The sequence below is a fragment of the Caloenas nicobarica genome, chromosome 3 (genome assembly GCF_036013445.1).
Source record: "Caloenas nicobarica isolate bCalNic1 chromosome 3, bCalNic1.hap1, whole genome shotgun sequence".
Lineage (NCBI taxonomy): Eukaryota > Metazoa > Chordata > Aves > Columbiformes > Columbidae > Caloenas > Caloenas nicobarica.
Genome location: NC_088247.1, coordinates 37,822,071 through 37,839,252, shown reverse-complemented (window position 1 = coordinate 37,839,252; position 17,182 = coordinate 37,822,071). Strand labels below are relative to the sequence as shown.

Genomic DNA, 17,182 nt, shown 5'->3' with positions numbered 1-17,182 from the left:
ACGTTGCTTCTAATTAATATGTATCATTTTTAATCTGATAAAGCAGGTGTTCTTTCAACTCCATACAGCTGCTTCAAAGAGGTAACGCTCTTGCAGATCCCCGTGCTAGTTTTGGTTTGATTTAAGATGTGCTTTAATTATATGTTCCTGCATGTTTGTTTCTAAATGTTCTAAGAAGGAACAGATACAGCGGGATTCAAGAAAAGTTTATGCTGATTTCAAATTGTGTGGTAGGCAAGTCAATAGGTAGAAGCCCGATAAATGGGAGACCATGAAGGAGGTCAGGAAAAAAACAAGAGATGCAGACTTTGGGCAATGCAGGTTTTTTTAGAAGAATCAAGATGTTGCATTCTTCAGTAATCATAAATGAGAAAACATTCTGGAAACCATGCAAACTGCAATTGTTTGGTGAAGGAATTCTTAGTGTGAGGTTTTATTTTTACATAGCCGGACTTCGAAGTCTAAGCCAAGGTTCTTTTGTAAAGTTTCAATGCTGTATCCCTTTGGCAGTTGTATATGTACTAAAAGTATTAACTTTTTAGCTGAAATGGAAAGCAGTCACCTCATATTTCACAGTAAGAAAAAGCTGAAACAACTCGTAATACTGGTTTTTTTACTTGCAGTAAAAAATGCAGAATTTTTACAGCAAGCTGCTTTAGAAGAATATGGACCAGAACTCCACGTTGCTTTGAGAAGCCGAAGAGATGAACTTCACTACTTAAGAAAACTTACTGAACTTCTTTTTCCTTATATTTTGCCCCCGAAGTCAACAGAGTGCAGGTATAGAAATTACTCAGAATTGTATTCTTTCAAGTATCTGCATACTATGTAGTACAATAATTATGCAGAGTGAAAGAATGAACTCCAAAGTCATCTTCTTTATCCCTTTGCTTATGAGCTTTTTGATTGGTCTTAAAAAGAGTCTAGCATGCTTAAGGTATTAAAGGTTTTAATTAAATACTAAAATATTTCCCATTAAAATACAGTGACATTGGAAACTTCACTTAGGAAATCTTGCAATCTAGTATTAGTTCTAATTTTTTTCTTTTTTTTTTTTTCTCTCACTTGTGTTTTCAGATCCCTGGCTCTTCTGATAAGAGAGATTCTGCCTGGTTCTGTTTTCCTTCCCTCAATGGATTTCTTAGCTGATCCTGTAAGACTCTGGAGCACAGGAATAATCTTAATTTATTCAGTATTTCTGTTTTCCTACTAAGTATGCTGTGGTAAAGCAAATGATGCACAATGAGTTACTTGCCAGGTGTTTTGACTGGGTAAAAGAAAAAAGAAATCGTTTTGCCAGTGTTTTAATTTCTTCATTTTAACTGGTTTGAGTGCTTAACTGACTGAACTGACTAAAATACAGCATTGGCATTATCATTTAAGAATGTACTTTTAATGAAGGTCTACAACTCCTGTCAAGTGGGAGAATGCTGTGCTAGTATATGCACCTTCAAACAGCTATAATTACATTTAGACAAGAGCTCAATTAATTGAACGCTAGCTGTACGTATCTTTATAGTAGTGTAAGTAAACCAGCCTTTTTTGCAGCTGTATTGAAATCTGTTCTTTTATCCTTAATTCTGCAAATAAGAGGGCATTTATTTCTCAAGGTGGAACACCGCCATCTTTGGGTTTATTTATGCATGTATTTTAGTAGGCAAAATAGCAGTACTTTTGAAGGTATCACCTAGCTGCAAGCAGAAAGCACTGTAGCTGTGTAAGGATTAGGAGTTCATTAGAGCTGCACTAACAGTAAAAATACTTTGTAGAGCTTTCCTACACTGCGTAAAGAATGTTTCTGTGCAGGTCTGTTCAGAAATTCCCTGACTTGTAAATACTTGAAGAGACCAGTAAAAGTTAATTCTCAAACACGTGTTGCCAGGCTTTGGTGGGGTTTTTTTAAGTATTAATATATTCACAGGTTTGAACTTGGGCACAATGTAGAGTAGGGAAATGATTTTCATTTAACTTGTTGAGTTTCTTTAATAGTAATTTTGTGTTGTGTTTTTCTGCAGGACACCGTCAATCATTTGCTGCTGATCTTCATTGATGATAGTCCAGTGAGTACTGGCGAAGTTAAAACAGTAGCGGTTTGTTCACCCATTAAGGAAGCTTTCTTACCCAGTTGTCTCTTGTAATTTTTTCTACAGCCTGAGAAAGCAACTGAACCTACTTCTTCGTTGGTTCCATTTCTTCAGAAATTTGCAGAGCCAAGAAATAAGAAACCGTCTGTAAGCAAAGGCAACATTTATTTCCTTTCCTGTTTTGAATAAGTGTTTTACTTTACCTGCTGTTTTGTTCTAAAGCTCTTTGCATTATTTATGTACTCACTAAAAGTTGAAAAATTGACTGACTGCATTTTTAACCTACTAAGGTCCTGAAACTGGAGCTAAAGGAGATCAGAGATCAGCAAGACCTTTTGTTTCGGTTTATGAACTTCCTGAAACAGGAAGGGGCCGTCCACGTGCTGCAGTTCTGCCTGACTGTAGGTAAGATTGCACACATGTGCTTGAGTTATATTTGATGATCTTTAAAAGCTTTAAGCATTTGCATGTTGAAGTTAATATTCCTTCTCAGAACTAGGCAGCATTGTGAAGCAAGAGATTACCATTCAGGATCTGTGTTCCCTTACTTTAATATGTCTTGATTCTTAAATGCTGATCTTGGCAATGTTATGTCAGCATGGGCTGTGAGTCTGAGTTGTATTTCTGTTTATTGATAAAGGTTGGACATTTTAAAGTAGAATAGTCTTGTAAGAAAGAAGTTCCAGCCACTGATACAAAGTACAGCTGCCTTTTTTTTAGTATATAGTTACCCAAGTAGTATCAAAATGAGCTGTTCATAATTAAAAGCTTCTCATGTTCTTTTAGCTTTAAAATTCCGACTTCTGTAAAGAATGGAAACATAACAGGAGCATTAGAAGTTTTGAAACCTTCTATTCAGTAACCTCTGCCTTGGTTATGAAGCTGCATTTGGGTTTACTATTACACAAGTGGTGTTTGAAAAGCTGCTGCTTTCCAACTATATGGTTTTCTGTGAAGTTCATGTAAGTTAGGGTGGTTTATTTCAAGTGTTTTTGGGCAACTAGTAGTTAATTAGTGCCTTACCAAAATAATGTGGGTTTTGCATTTAGTAAACAAGTATTTCCAAGTATTTTAAAGCTGCTTCCTGGAGCAGGAAGGTTACTCAAATTGTGGCTGTTGCCCATGATCGATCTCTTTTTCTGGGTAAACCTCAGTGTTTTCTTCCTTCTGAACTTCTCTTGCATTCCCACAGGTGGCAAATCTGTATATTAGCTTATAAAACAAAGAATGAGATTTAGGTCTCTATGCTGTCCTATACTCTCTACTGTAGGTGGTTCTGCACTTGATAGAAATATTTGGGATAAGAAGCACTTACTGAGGAAAATAAACAACAATTAAAAAAAGCCCAGATGGGTCTTGGTAGACTTTTCTTTGAAGAAGTTTGTTTTTGTCTATCGAAAAATGAATCAAACACTACATTATTTTCCCTTTTTTCTGGCCAGTAGTCATGCTGTTAATGGGATGGGCCAATAAATCAAGTAGGATTGCACAACAATTGTGCTGAATAGAATATTTATTTTATTAGGGAAACTTCATTTTCATATTAGTCTGATATGAAAGATATTATTGAAAAATTTATGGTGGGTTGGGTGTTAGGAGTTAAAGAGCAGCAGATGACTGTTATAAAGGGCTGTTAGGGTCCCTGTGCATGTTTAGCATAAACTGGAAATCATGCTGAAAGAAAACTACCATTTATAATGTGGTAATTTAGGAAGAAAAAAAATCTTCCAATTCATTCTTCTGGCAGGAACAACTGCATGGATTTATTCTTACTGTGATAAGGTATAATTAGTTTTAATTGCAATACATTTTTTAGTAATCATTTTAATGATCAGATCTGAATTATAGTTGATTAGAAGTCAGCTGTCTTCTTACCTGAGATTTTGAGATGTCTTCTATTTCTATTCATTGAAAAGTTTTAAAAATTACTGTATCTTCTGTAAAATAAGTTGATGTTATAGATTGCTTCATTTTCTTTCCTTCTCAGAGGAATTCAATGACCGAATTTTGCGACCGGAACTATCAGATACTGAAAAGATGTCTCTTCATGAGGAAGTACAGAAAATTTACAAAACTTACTGTTTGGATGAAAGCATTGACAAAATTAGATTTGACCCTTTTATTGTGGAGGAGATTCAAAGAAGTAAGTTTGAATTTGAAAGGAATAATTTACACTGGAATTCAAACAGCATTCAGTAATAAAGTGAAAACTAATTCATCTAAATATGATCAATCGTTACTTGAGTCATAGTTTTAAAAATTGTTGCCCCCCTGCTATATTGTGCTTAAGCCTTGTTTTGTCAGTTTATTTGTATTTTTTATTTGTCAGATTTATAGTAGTTTGCAAAGCAATCACAAACTAAGACCAGTAAAAAAAATATATATGCCCATATATATATTTTTATATTTATAAATTTTTTTATAGTTGCTGAAGGTCCATATACGGATGTTGTGAAACTTCAAACTATGAGGTGTCTTTTTGAAGCTTATGAGCATGTACTTTCTCTACTTGAGAATGTTTTTACTCCTATGTTCTGTCATAGTGATGAGGTAAGTGTGAAAGATCTGAATAGCAATCTTAAAGCAAGATTGTATTTTTTAGGATACCCTATTTACAATGGAACTGAAAAATAAGTATTCATATGTATTCATTTTCTGCTTTTGTTAGCATGCTAGAGCTGGACCTATCTCAATAAGAGAACTGAATTTATTCTAGTTCAACACAACATCAACAAAACAAAAAAAAATAAACCCTCTTCAGTTTTTGATATAACAATTTATGTGTATCAGTGCTATTACAAAATCCTCTCCACCCCTTCTTTTTAAGATTGCAAATTTGGTGCAAAAGTAATCTGCATGATAGACATAAAACACTATTAAGAATCTCTTTATTTACTTTTTGAGAACATAATGGTACTTAAAGAAGATCCAAAGGTTGTATTTAGGTACCTTCAGCATCATGCATTCCAGCAGCTAAAAGACAGGTGTCTCTTTTCAGGAAGGTCATTCAAAGCATTTGACCATTATTCTATGATTAGATTCTGAATGTATGTTTAAAAAAAAAAATCCCCGCACTGGGCTGATAGCTGCCTAAAGCCTTCTCATAGGAAACACTGTAAACGCAGAGTTGAGTTTGAATTGTTGTCCCTTTTAGAATTCGTGTGTGTAAATCAGGTTGTGTGTTAAGCTTCTCACTTATATTTCAGGCAGAATATATTGACTCGTCCTGGGAATGGGTAGTTACCTACTTGGTATTGTTCTTTATAAAGTGTATTTCTCAAGAAGGGCATTGATGGTCTTCTCTCCCGTAATATCTATAATACTTCAAATGCTTGAGATTTTAACAAGGAGGAGACGTGGATTTTAGTGCTTTACTTTTATTTCTGTTTTGGTTTTTTGATCCCAGGAGTATGTAGAGTGAAATAAGTAGTCCTGGGGGCATGCATTGCAAATTTAGTCTGTCCTTTTCCAGATGAATATTCTAACTGCTAGATTATGGTCATCTTGCCTTTTACTTCTGTTCTTGTTTCCTGAATTCTGCAATGTCTTTGCCCTTACCTCAGTCCAGTGTTTTCTTTGATACCTTATTTGTCTGTTATAGTACTTCAGACACCTTTTAAGAGGAGCAGAGTCACCAACACGCAATTCAAAGTTTAACAGGTAGGTATGGTAGAATCTTTAAGTGGTTTTTTTTGGTTTTTAGTTAAAACCATAAAAATATTAAACCATAGGAATTCTCCTACTGCCTGATACTAATTTGACTAAATTTTTAGCTCTACATTTTTTTGTTTTAAATGGACAAATTACATACTGAAGGAGCAGGCAATATTATGCAAGGTGCCCCTTTGCTTTGAAGTGTTTTACATTGAAGAATTTAAAATGTAATTTAGACCTCAACATTTGAGAAGGGGCAAGGGAAGAATAAACGTACAGTAAGAATAAGATAACATGGAAATAAAGCTGTGATTTAATTGACTGTATATACGAATACCATTTTGTTGGTGCAAAGCTGGGTCTTCCTGGATTTCAGGTCTTACAGGGTCAGGTGCAGTGTACCTTCTGTCTAACCCACCTGTTCATGCAATAGGAATCTCCTCTTGTGACAAGGAGGATGTCAAGTGTGTCTTCTGTCCCCCAACTCCCTCTATTCATTGCAGAAATGTAGTATCACAAGCCTTGATTTCAGGTTTGGGCTATATACTTACAGACTACCTTTGGGCTCCTTAGGGCCCGCAGAGAAGAAGAGCGTGTCCTGTGGTATGGATGAGTGATCTTCCACTGTGGGGTTGGGCTGACTAAGCTTGAGGTCTCATCATTTCTTGTCTTTCAGTTTATGCTGGATGGCTCAGTCATAGACTAGCCCAACTAAATTACTCTTATGGTCTAGCCAAAAGAAGGAAAACTTCAGTGAGACAGTCTTTAATTTGGATGGGCTTACTTGGTATGAAGTAAGATCCATGGTACTCTAGAAAATGCTAATGTTTACCATCTTAGATTACAGCAATTTATTTAACTTTCTGCTTTCATTAGAGATACACCTAGTAGCAGCACCTCCTGGCTTGCAGCCTACTGTGAGGTGTATTTTTGTGTGATCCCTTTTTCCCCTGTTAATGTCTTAAACTACAAGGTGGTTCTCTTCAATGTATCTCCATCTGTGACATCTGTTATGTAATCCTTACAGTTCTTGTAGATCCAGGACTGAAGCTTTGGTGTAGTGCTTTCTCACTTTGATGCTGACAAGCTTCTGTTTCTTAGCAAAGAGGCATGAAAGGCAGCAAGACCAAACTGCATGTGTCCCCTGCGTGACACTCCACTAGGAATGGTGACCTTAAAACACATTCCAGCTTCTGTGGAAGATAGCTGCAGGGGTTCATACAGATCTTTAAATTTGCCTTCTGGTATCTTTCCCGAAATTATTCATGTCAAGAATTGAAAGTATCCTGTCATACACTTCTTAAATCTAGTTCAGATATGAAAACATTTAGGTCGCCTCCTTGGTGCTTTACTTTCCAGAACAGAAAGAGTGAAATTAAAGGCAGTCTCTACCTGGACTTTTTGAAATAAATCTCCAGCTACAAAATAAGCAAATTTTGTTTGGGGACTGTTATAGCATATTCCCCTGGAGTTCAAACAGCATCTGTAGCATTGCTGAAAATGTATGTTTTACGTTTTAGAACGGTTTAAATGCTGTGAGTATATATGATGGTTTATGATATGAAATACTGTATGTTCTTGAAGTAGTGCCTCAGTGATTATTTCCATGAAACAGGTCCTATCTAAAAGTAGTTTGTTGCTTTGGAGTTTCACTCTGCAGAATCTGGTACAGACGGTCACTGCCAAGGAAAAAAAGAAAAAAGTTACTTATGAAATTATTCCAGATGTTATCCATATGCACATAATTTATCCTGCCTTCTCTTCCCTATTGTAGCATTAGTTCCAGTTGAGAGAAATTATATGCAAAGAGATGAGTTTTGTTTTCTGTATCTTTGATTCCTTGGCTAGGAGTACTGTGTGCGTATTGCGTAGATACTGCTGGTTAAAAAGTCAGATCAGGTAGTAGATAGGAAATCCCAGTGGAATGTGCATATGGGTAATGGGTTGAAAGATTTCACTTATAGTAAGACAAGAAAATTATAGAGCAGCTTCTAGAAAATACAAGTGGGAAAGTAGGAAGAAGTGACTCTGTTCTTTCTGATTTGAGTCACTTCTTTGAACTATACAAAATAATCTTAGCTTTTTGCGTACAGATAGGACATATAATGTACTATGAAATCTACCAAAGTAATAGCTGAGAACTCCCAAGTATTTCTGGAGTGTAAATAGTCACACTGAGGATATCCTGATAACTGGATAACTAATGGTGGTTGTCAACAGTTTAACTCAGTAACTGGTATTTTCCACCTGATGTTTGAAGTTCTAATTCTAGCCACTTAATTTTGGGTGTGTGGAAGAGAGGACAAGAATTCCCTCTCTCTGTGTCATATTTATGTATTTATAATACATTACTACATTGCTTAAAGGTATTTCTGTGTTGGAAGTCTAACAAAAAAAAAGAAAAACCATCATGTGGTATAAGCTCCCAGATTTCTGGATAGCTGTATATCTGCCTTGATTTTCTACACACCATAACCACATATAGAAATAGACACAACCTGATTTCTCATCATTGGCATAGCAATAAAATTAAAATATTTTTAAAGTAAAGGACCAAGTAGAAAAGATATTAACTATTTTGGGGAGTGGTTAAGAGAAAAGTCTTATGAGGAGTGGTTGAGGGAGCTGAGGCTGTTTAGCCTGGAGAAAAGGAGGCTGAGGGGAGACCTTATCGCTGTCTACAACTACCTGAAAGGAGGTTGCAGCATGGAGGGTGTTGGTCTCTTCTCCCAAGTAGCAAGTGATAGGATGAGAGGAAATGGCCTCAAGTTGCACCAGTGGAGGTTTAGATGGGATATTGGGAAAAATTCTTCACAGAAAGGGTTTTCAGGCACTGGAACAGGCTGCCCAGGGAAGTGGTGGAGTCACCATCCCTGGAGATGTTTAAAAGGCGTTTAGATGAGGTTCTTGGGGACATGGTTTAGTTCTAGAATTAGGTTATGGTTGGACTCGATCCTGAGTGTCTCTTCCAACCAAAATGATTCTATGACACCCACAGGATTAAGTCTGTAAACAGTTGTGTGCAATGTGATTGTTTGTCATCATGAGTTCCAACTTGGTAGGATATGTTTCCAGTTTCACAGTTAACATGACTAAAGATGGTGTAAGATGCCTTAGAATCAATTCCCTTTGTAAAACAAAATCTAAAATTTGAATATTTTAATCCTATATCAGTTTGTTTGGAATTCAGTAGCTCTCATGAATTGAAATTGTGTGTGGTGACTGTGTTTGTGTTTAATCCATTTAAACATCTCGGTTAGAATTACTGAGGCATTTACTCCATGTATCAGGTTATGTAGAATATAAGAATACATCACAGTTCTTAAAATCTGTGAAATAATAATTTAAAAAAGATATTTAAATAGTGGTTTTTACTATAACTAATACAGGGGGTTAAGAGGTGGTGTTATTACAAAATATAAGTCTGCAGCCTTTTCTTTGTGTTGCCCAAATGAACTGGATCCCTACATGACTTCTGAACATAGGTTATAGAACAAGTCAGCTGCTTGTTTGCCTCTACGGGGAACTTCAAGAACGAAAGTCGTTCTCTATAAATTAGCAGCTGCTTGTGCTGAATGTCATCGAAAACCTGGAAGTTTCAGTAACCGAGTTTTTAATTCAAAGGCCAAGATTGTGATGAAATGTGCAGGTACTGTTCACGTTTCACTTTCTTAGGATTTTAGGTCAGGAACTCCTAATTGTACCACGTTTTTTATTAATCTGTAGTGATGATCAAAGCCTACTAAAGCCTACTCAGTTTCCTTGAGATAGGTCTGTCAATCTTTTTCTTTTTTTTTTTTTCTTTTAACTTTATTTTCACTTGGGCTCTGAGATAATTTATGTGCCTGTTGTTGCAGAAGTAGCCTGAGTTTGGATGACTTCCGGTAAGTCTATCTAACACTCGATAAATGTTGCGTGTTAGTTATTCTGCATCTGTCATGACTGCATCACACAGCTTTTATAACAGCAATTAACTGTCCGTTTTATTTGTAAAGAAACGTGTGAATGTCTCCTCTGGACTAAACGCCGTTTCTCCCCGCAATGAGCTTTACTCCCGATATCCTCTTCACAAGTCTTTAGAAATCGCTTAATTACTAATTTCACAAGTTTGCAATATATTAATATTGTTTGCTGTTAACTATTTGTCTGTCGTTATTAGTTTTGAAATATATTTGCGTAACTTGAAGATTTTTTTGCCCATGACTGCCAGCTGCTCCAAAACTTCCTTTACTCCATATCACATTTCCACATCCTGTTTTGAGATTTTATCCACTTAATTAGTTGTTTTATCTTGCAAAGCCATGTCCAGGATGATAACTTCCTGGCATGGCATGCAAATATAACCTTTTTATGAGTATTATCAAGGATAAGAGGGTCATCAGGGACAGTCAACATGGCTTCACCAAGGGGAAGTCGTGTTTGACCAACCTCATAGCCTTTTATGAAGACGTAACAAGGTGGATTGACGATGGCAGAGCAGTGGATGTGGTCTACCTTGACTTCAGCAAAGCGTTTGACACCGTCTCCCACAGCATCCTCACGGCAAAACCGAGGAAGTGTGGACTGGATGATCGGGTAGTGAGGTGGACCGCAAACTGGCTGAAGGAGAGAAGCCAGAGAGTCGTGGTCAATGGGGCAGAGTCTGGTTGGAGGCCTTTATCTAGTGGAGTGCCTCAAGGGTCAGTTCTGGGACCAATACTATTCAATATATTCATCAACGACTTGGATGAGGGAATTGAGTGTACTATCAGCAAGTTTGCTGATGACACCAAGCTGGGAGGAGTGGCTGACACGCCAGAGGGCTGTGCTGCCATCCAGCGAAATCTGGACAGGCTGGAGAGTTGGGTGGGGAAAAATTTAATGAAATATAACATGGGGAAAATGTAGAGTCTTGCATCTGGGCAGGAACAACCCCAGGTTCCAGTATAGGTTGGGGAATGACCTATTAGAGAGCAGTGTAGGGGAAAGGGACCTGGGGGTCCTGGTGGACAGCAGGATGACCATGAGCCAGCACTGTGCCCTTGTGGCCAAGAAGGCCAATGGCATCCTGGGGTGTATTAGAAGGGGGGTGGTTAGTAGGTCGAGAGAGGTTCTCCTTCCCCTCTACTCTGCCCTGGTGAGACCTCATCTGGAATATTGTGTCCAGTTCTGGGCCCCTCAGTTCAAGAAGGACAGGGAACTGCTGGAGAGAGTCCAGCGCAGGGCAACAAAGATGATGGAGTGGAGCATCTCCCTTATGAGGAAAGGCTGAGGGAGCTGGATCTCTTTAGCTTGGAGAAGAGGAGACTGAGGGGTGACCTCATCAATGTTTATAAATATATAAAGGGTGGGTGTCACGAGGATGGAGCCAGGCTCTTCTCGGTGACAACCAACAGTAAGACAAGGGGTAATCGGTTCAAGCTGGAACACAAGAGGTTCCACTTAAATTTGAGAAGAAACTTCTCCTCATTGAGGGTGACGGAACACTGGAACAGGCTGCCCAGGGAGGTTGTGGATTCTCCTTCTCTGGAGACATTCAAAACCCGCCTGGACGCCTTCCTGTGTAACCTCACCTAGGTGTTCCTGCCCTGGCAGGGGGATTGGACTAGATGATCTTTCGAGGTCCCTTCCAATCCCTAACATTCTGTGATTCTGTGATTCTGTGATTATCAAGCACTCAAAACCAGCAGTTCCCCGAATTATAATAGTTCTATATGCAGCTTTTCTTGTGCCTGTTACAGGTTTGATTACAACCTATGCTATTTTTTTATAATTTGTTCTAGGTAGTCTGTGGTCACTCATTAGTGCCTTAATAGCTGTTCAGTGATTTGTTTTCTCGTTGCTTGTGGCTCCATGCTATCCAAACGTGGAAAATAATTTTTTAATTATAGACTTTTCCTTAGAATTTATCAGAGCATCAGTATTACATATATTACTTATACCATTCTTGAGTCAAATTTATCAGCTTCATTTTACAGGTCAGGAATCAAGGTATATAGACACCTTTTATCATTTATGTGTCAGTGTATTGAGTTATAACTCACTAGCTTGTTGAGCAATAAGGAGTGCTTGAGATAGAAGTGATTTTTGTAATAAGTGCAACTCTACGCACTCAGCCTCTCTCCTAATGGAATGTGGGGGTTTTAGTCATCCAAAATAAAATGGTACTCTGACTTCACATGCATTTTAAGACCTAGCTTGTCTGATACCTATGATTTTTTCTGGTACTTCTTGACCCACAGAGGTTCGCAAGACCCTTTTTCAGCTGCACAGCCCTGGCTGATCACTTAGGAAGATCTGTTCAGTGCATGGAATAGGGCAGAGATCCTATGGGAAAATTATTTTGCGACCATCCACAGTTAAAGAATGCCACAGTGCACACTGGCACTAAAGCAATATTTGGTCTGCAATTCCCAGCTATAGAGTGAATAACAATTGTAATTTTTTAATGTTAGGTATGTGTGACTTCTGGAGTGTTTAAAAAAAAAAAAAAGTATTCCAACCTCTTGTCATCACATCATTCATCAGGAATGTTGGAACCTGTAGACTCTCCACTCAGGCCTCTGCCAAGAACACAACTGCAGAATGATGCTGCTATGTGGATCAACACTAGAGGGAGTGGGATACTTTTCCCACTGAGTTTTGTATATATATTTGTTGACAGTAGTAGAATTGACAGATCTTGAAAGACCTGGTCTCTTTTCTAAACTGACCACCCTTCATCTTCCCTCATGCCTTCAACCTGACCATATCCTAGTTCCATCTCCTCCTTTCTACCTTGCCTCAAGTTCTTTCTCCTATTTCTACTTAGCCAGTGGATCTACTAGATTTTCATCCCAATACCTGTTTTTTGTATATATTTTTTTGCTTGCTGAGCTTCTTCAAAAGTTTGGTCATCCTGTTGTCTTTCTCTGCTAACATCACCAGATTTTATCCATGCTTGTCTGATCTGGTTTGTGCTCTGTGTGCATGCTCAAGGATTTTTGCCAAGCCAGTCCTGTGTTCTCTTCATACGTTGTCCACCATGTGCCTGTGTACCCTCTTATTCACCAGTATTTGTTCTGAATTTGTCTCTTCCTGTGAAGAGAATTGCATCCTAGTTTGTCGCTTTATACCTGTTCCAGTTTAGTGGTTGCTCTGTAATTTATTGGGTGTAATCTTTGGGCTCAGCCCTGGGGCAGGAGGGGATGGTTCCTCACTCTTAGGTTGAGTCCTGGTCCCGTTCAGCTCAGTGCTGCAGTTACAGGCAAAGCTGCGTTCTGCCTTCAACTGGAGCACGATCAGCGCAGGGAAGACCTGCTCTGAGCCTGGAGTACTCTTATCAACTCTTTAAGCTTGTGCAAATTAATGTTTTTGTTCAAAATCTTGAGAATTGTACACGTTTTCAGAGGAACGATGAAAATGGCAAGAGTCGAGCCAGAGGCCTGAAGTATTACCCTTCTAGAAAAGCTGTCTAGTTTTGTTTGAATAAGATTTGTGTTCTGCTAGCCCAGTGTTTAAGCTCTTGAGCAAGATTCAGGTAGGTCCGCAATGTGAAAACGTTCCGCACAATAACATGTAGGAGTTGCTTAAAAATAGAGTAAAATTGTTCGAACTTGGATTTAAACTACAAACAGCTGAGGAACCTTATCTTTGGTTAGCAGAGATAAATAAGATAGATGGTGCCTGTTTGCTTTGGCGCTGATGAGGTAGAAAAAGCAAATTATTTGGAAAAGCAGTGGGTTGTTGATGCAATTTTAGTCATGTGCACAGTCTGGGTAAAATTATAAACAGGAAGTTTGTTAGTAACACACATGCAGGTTTTGAACCAGAAGTTGATGTCGTCAACATGGTTTTATGGGCGATGAAAACGCTTTACCTGCAGCTGTCTGTTGGTCCTGTTGTTCAGCAGTTAATAATTTTTAAATGAAAAAGGAACTCTTGGAAATTTTTTGGTTCTCTGAAGCACTAACTGTGCTTTTAATCTCAGTAGTGTATGAAGTTCTTTTGAGTCTTTAATTCTGCAGTTCATTGTATTGATTTTTAACTCTGCTAACAACTGTATCTATTGAATCAACATCAATAACCTCAGGCTGATTCCATATTCAACAGAAACGTTTTTCTTTCCAGAATTACTAGCATTTCTATGTAATAAATAAACTTCAGTGTCAGATCTTCTGTAAGGGCATAAGAATGCTGTAAAATCCGTTCTGTCAGTAAGGAGTGCGCTTCCTGCCCAATTATCTTTCTTTTTCCATACCTTGTCACATTTTAGATGCTTTATCATAAGTGACAAGACACTAGAAAGTCTTCATCTTTCAGTCAGACTGGCTCTTCAAGCCAAGATTCTTCAGTTGCATCTGTTTTCTCTCATGCTTAGTCTTGTTCCTTGTACATTCCTTTTGTCTGTCTCTAATGCTTAAAAGTCGAGATCTATCTTGAGTCATACATGCTTGTAAAATTCTGGGATGTTTATGAAAAAAATCCATCTAATTACACCATTTACAGTACTTGGCAAGAGCGGATAAATATTTAAAAATGAGTACATGGAAAAGGACAGAGTTGTGACCTTTTTGGTGTGCATGCCTGTAGCAATATGAGAGTTTCTGCTGTCAAAACAAAATTGTTTTCCATAATTAATTGTTTATTCTATGTCCTGCATCACTGGCATGCTATTATAAGAGCGTTAATGTTTGCTCATGGTTAAGCATATGGGAATCCTATTATCTCTTAAATATGTAATGGAGAAGTTTTACTGATCAGTCAGAGAACAGATTTGCCATAAATGAATTTCAATTTAAATGGAATTGTAAATATATTGGCTACTTGTTTATAGAGTTCTTTCTCTTATCTGCAAATGATGTGCAACAGCCTCCTGAGCTGCTGTGTAATAATATGCCTTGTGTTGTGAACTCTGGCTTCTGTAATCCTAGGACTACGCAGAAGAGAGGAGAATCATTTGGAATCAGCAAAATAGGCAACAAAATAAAAGGTGTATTCAAGAGTTCTGCAATGGAAGGAGCTATTCTGCCTAACTATAACTTAAATGAAGGAGAAGATGACTTTGTGAGTAAAAGTTTAAGTTTGTATTTAACTCTTAGTTGGTGTTTGTGTGTGTGTGTGGTGTTTGTGTGTTTTTGGTTTGGTTTGGTTTGGTTTTTTTCCCTTGTTTGGAAATGTTAAGTTCCTGCTTTTTCTGCTGTCTTACTTCATTGCAGGGATTTCCATGTGCTGGCTCCTGATTAAGCTGCCCTGTTTTCCCTGTACTGATTCACAAGCCAAGGCCACCACCCCCAGTTAGCATGCCTCTCAGCTTACTGCTTTAGTACAGAGAAGTATTAAAAGTAGCAGTGTCAGACATTTCTGTAAGCAATGAATTTTTCTCTAACAACTTACCATGCTATTTTGTAATTCTGGATAATAAGGCATGCTTAGGACTGCATGTGTGGCTTGTCATCTGAAGTTTGCCACAAGACCTAAAAACCTAGATAGAAATTGTTGTCAAGTTGGGCTGTGATGCAGTGCTTTCTCTCAAGATCATGAGCCAGCAGTCCTTTCTTATTTGCCTTGATTGTCTCCCTCAAATAATGTTTTTCTTTTGAGCTAAATAGCAATGAATAGAGCCAATGGGAGAATTATTGCATGGGACATTGATATCTGAAGGACAGTTGGGGGACAAATGGAAAATTTATAAAAGAAAACAGGAAGGAATTGTCTGAAGACACTGGTAGTCATGAATTTTTTACAGTGCGTCTGCCAATTCAGCCTTTTGTACCTGTTACTAACAAACTAAACATTTAAGGATTTATCACCTTCACAAACTGCTAGCTCATTTCCCACAGCCTGAAGCTAAAAGGTATAAATATGAGTTTATATCTTTCACTTTGTTCAGAATTGCTTTCAGAAGAGGGTGAGAAGGATGCAGCAACTTAGAACTCTAGATAGGTTTGTTTGTTTTGTTTTGTTTTCTTCAAGAGGAGAAAAACAGGCAATTTGCTGTACAGGCAACATATTATTCATACCTTTAAGGGGGCAGAACTGTTGCAAGTAATTTCTTGGACAACGAAGTTCTGGTTGTTGTAACTTCTCTCTTTTTGAGGTGAGATTCTAATGAAAATAGGTTAATTTTGCAGCATTGCTATTATAGATTCTGCTGGTCAAATGGCATGTAATTATAATTCCCCTATAGTAGAGGAATTAGTAGAAGTATAATTGAAATAGTGGAATCAGAGAAAGAACATGTTTTTGTGGCAGAGCACAAGAAGTTACTTGTGAGAAGTTGCTGAATTCAGTGAAAGAGACAGCCAATATAGCATCTAATCCTTACTAAGGATGGGTTTCAAATGGACAGAATGGTTTTAGCTTGGGAAAGAATGGAAACTTTTACGTCCAGCATTGTGTTAAATCCCTTCATTAAATAAAGGGAGAATACTACATTTTTTTAATTAAAACCACCTTAGATTAAGTTTGGGAAATACCCAAGCCGCTTCACTTGGTAAGTGTGGATGAGAAGACAGAATGAGAAAACACTAAACTGGTGTAAGGTTATTGTGCGTCCAAGAGCTGGACGAAGCCAGGACTTCACTTCATGAGTGAATACTGAATATACAGAATTCAACACTAACCAGGTCAAATCAAGTGGTGTTCTGTGCATTGTGAGAGAAACCAAACTGCTTTTAGCTGCTTTTTTTTTTTTTTGTTAAACAAAGTCTTGCTGGTTGCAATGAAGGCCTGTAGGAAAGATCTGTTTAGTCTGAGGAAATCATATAGGGATGGAAATATGTGTTAGCGGCTTTCTGTGGCTCTGGGCAGCAGCTTTGTAAGCTGCTAACATGATAATAATAATTCCATGAAACCACACTCAGTCTTTGTCAACTAAATTTTAAATATAGCAAAAGATGTTCTGCATATTAAAGCAGTGAGTGAGATGCTGAAACTGGAGCTGATGGGGAATGCAGTAACGCTTACGATGGCTTTGCTTAAAAAGAGCTCTGTGCCGTGGGAATGATTCAGTCCCAGTCATGGCTGTGTTGCATCTCGCAGAGCAAGTCAGATTCCTGCCTCTACAATAAACTCCGCTGTGCTTGGGTATGGGGGCGGCAGACCTGCCAGCTTGGTGCACGACTGGCTGCTGTCTCTTGCTGCGTTTAGATAACTTCTGGGCCTGACCTAGTAAGCTCAGTTCTTCAATTTGGGTTTAGTGTGCTGGAAAATGCAGTGCAGCTAAACTTACATTGGACCCAAGCTGGTTCTGGTACCATTCTGTCTGTGTCTAAGGCATTCTTCCAGCTGACTTCTTTTTTTTTTTTCCCTCTTTCCTGAAGTATCAGATATGGAACTTCATAGTGCTATAACAGCTTTCAGATCTCACTAAAATTTGCTAACTTAATTTGCAGTGGATCTAAAACCAGAAATTCATCTACAGGAAAACTCCATTAATGAAATGGCTTTTTTTGTTCTTTTATCATATATAAGTTCTTATAGGT

At 37.9% G+C, this 17,182-nt stretch overlaps 1 protein-coding gene across 3 annotated transcripts in view; it reads left to right on the top strand.

Moving 5' to 3' along the window:
* SNX14 (sorting nexin 14) overlaps window positions 1-17,182 on the top strand; it is a 53,294-nt gene that overhangs the window by 19,354 nt on the left and 16,758 nt on the right. For 2 of the 3 annotated variants that reach the window (XM_065632910.1, XM_065632908.1), the window contains exons 8-17: window positions 624-780; window positions 1,078-1,153; window positions 2,016-2,060; window positions 2,151-2,231; window positions 2,375-2,489; window positions 4,072-4,227; window positions 4,510-4,634; window positions 5,686-5,744; window positions 9,596-9,622; window positions 14,630-14,762. In XM_065632910.1, the coding sequence (XP_065488982.1) occupies window positions 624-780; window positions 1,078-1,153; window positions 2,016-2,060; window positions 2,151-2,231; window positions 2,375-2,489; window positions 4,072-4,227; window positions 4,510-4,634; window positions 5,686-5,744; window positions 9,596-9,622; window positions 14,630-14,762 (974 nt within the window). The remainder of the gene's footprint in view (window positions 1-623; window positions 781-1,077; window positions 1,154-2,015; window positions 2,061-2,150; window positions 2,232-2,374; window positions 2,490-4,071; window positions 4,228-4,509; window positions 4,635-5,685; window positions 5,745-9,595; window positions 9,623-14,629; window positions 14,763-17,182) is intronic. The other variant, XM_065632909.1, reaches the window with a different exon arrangement.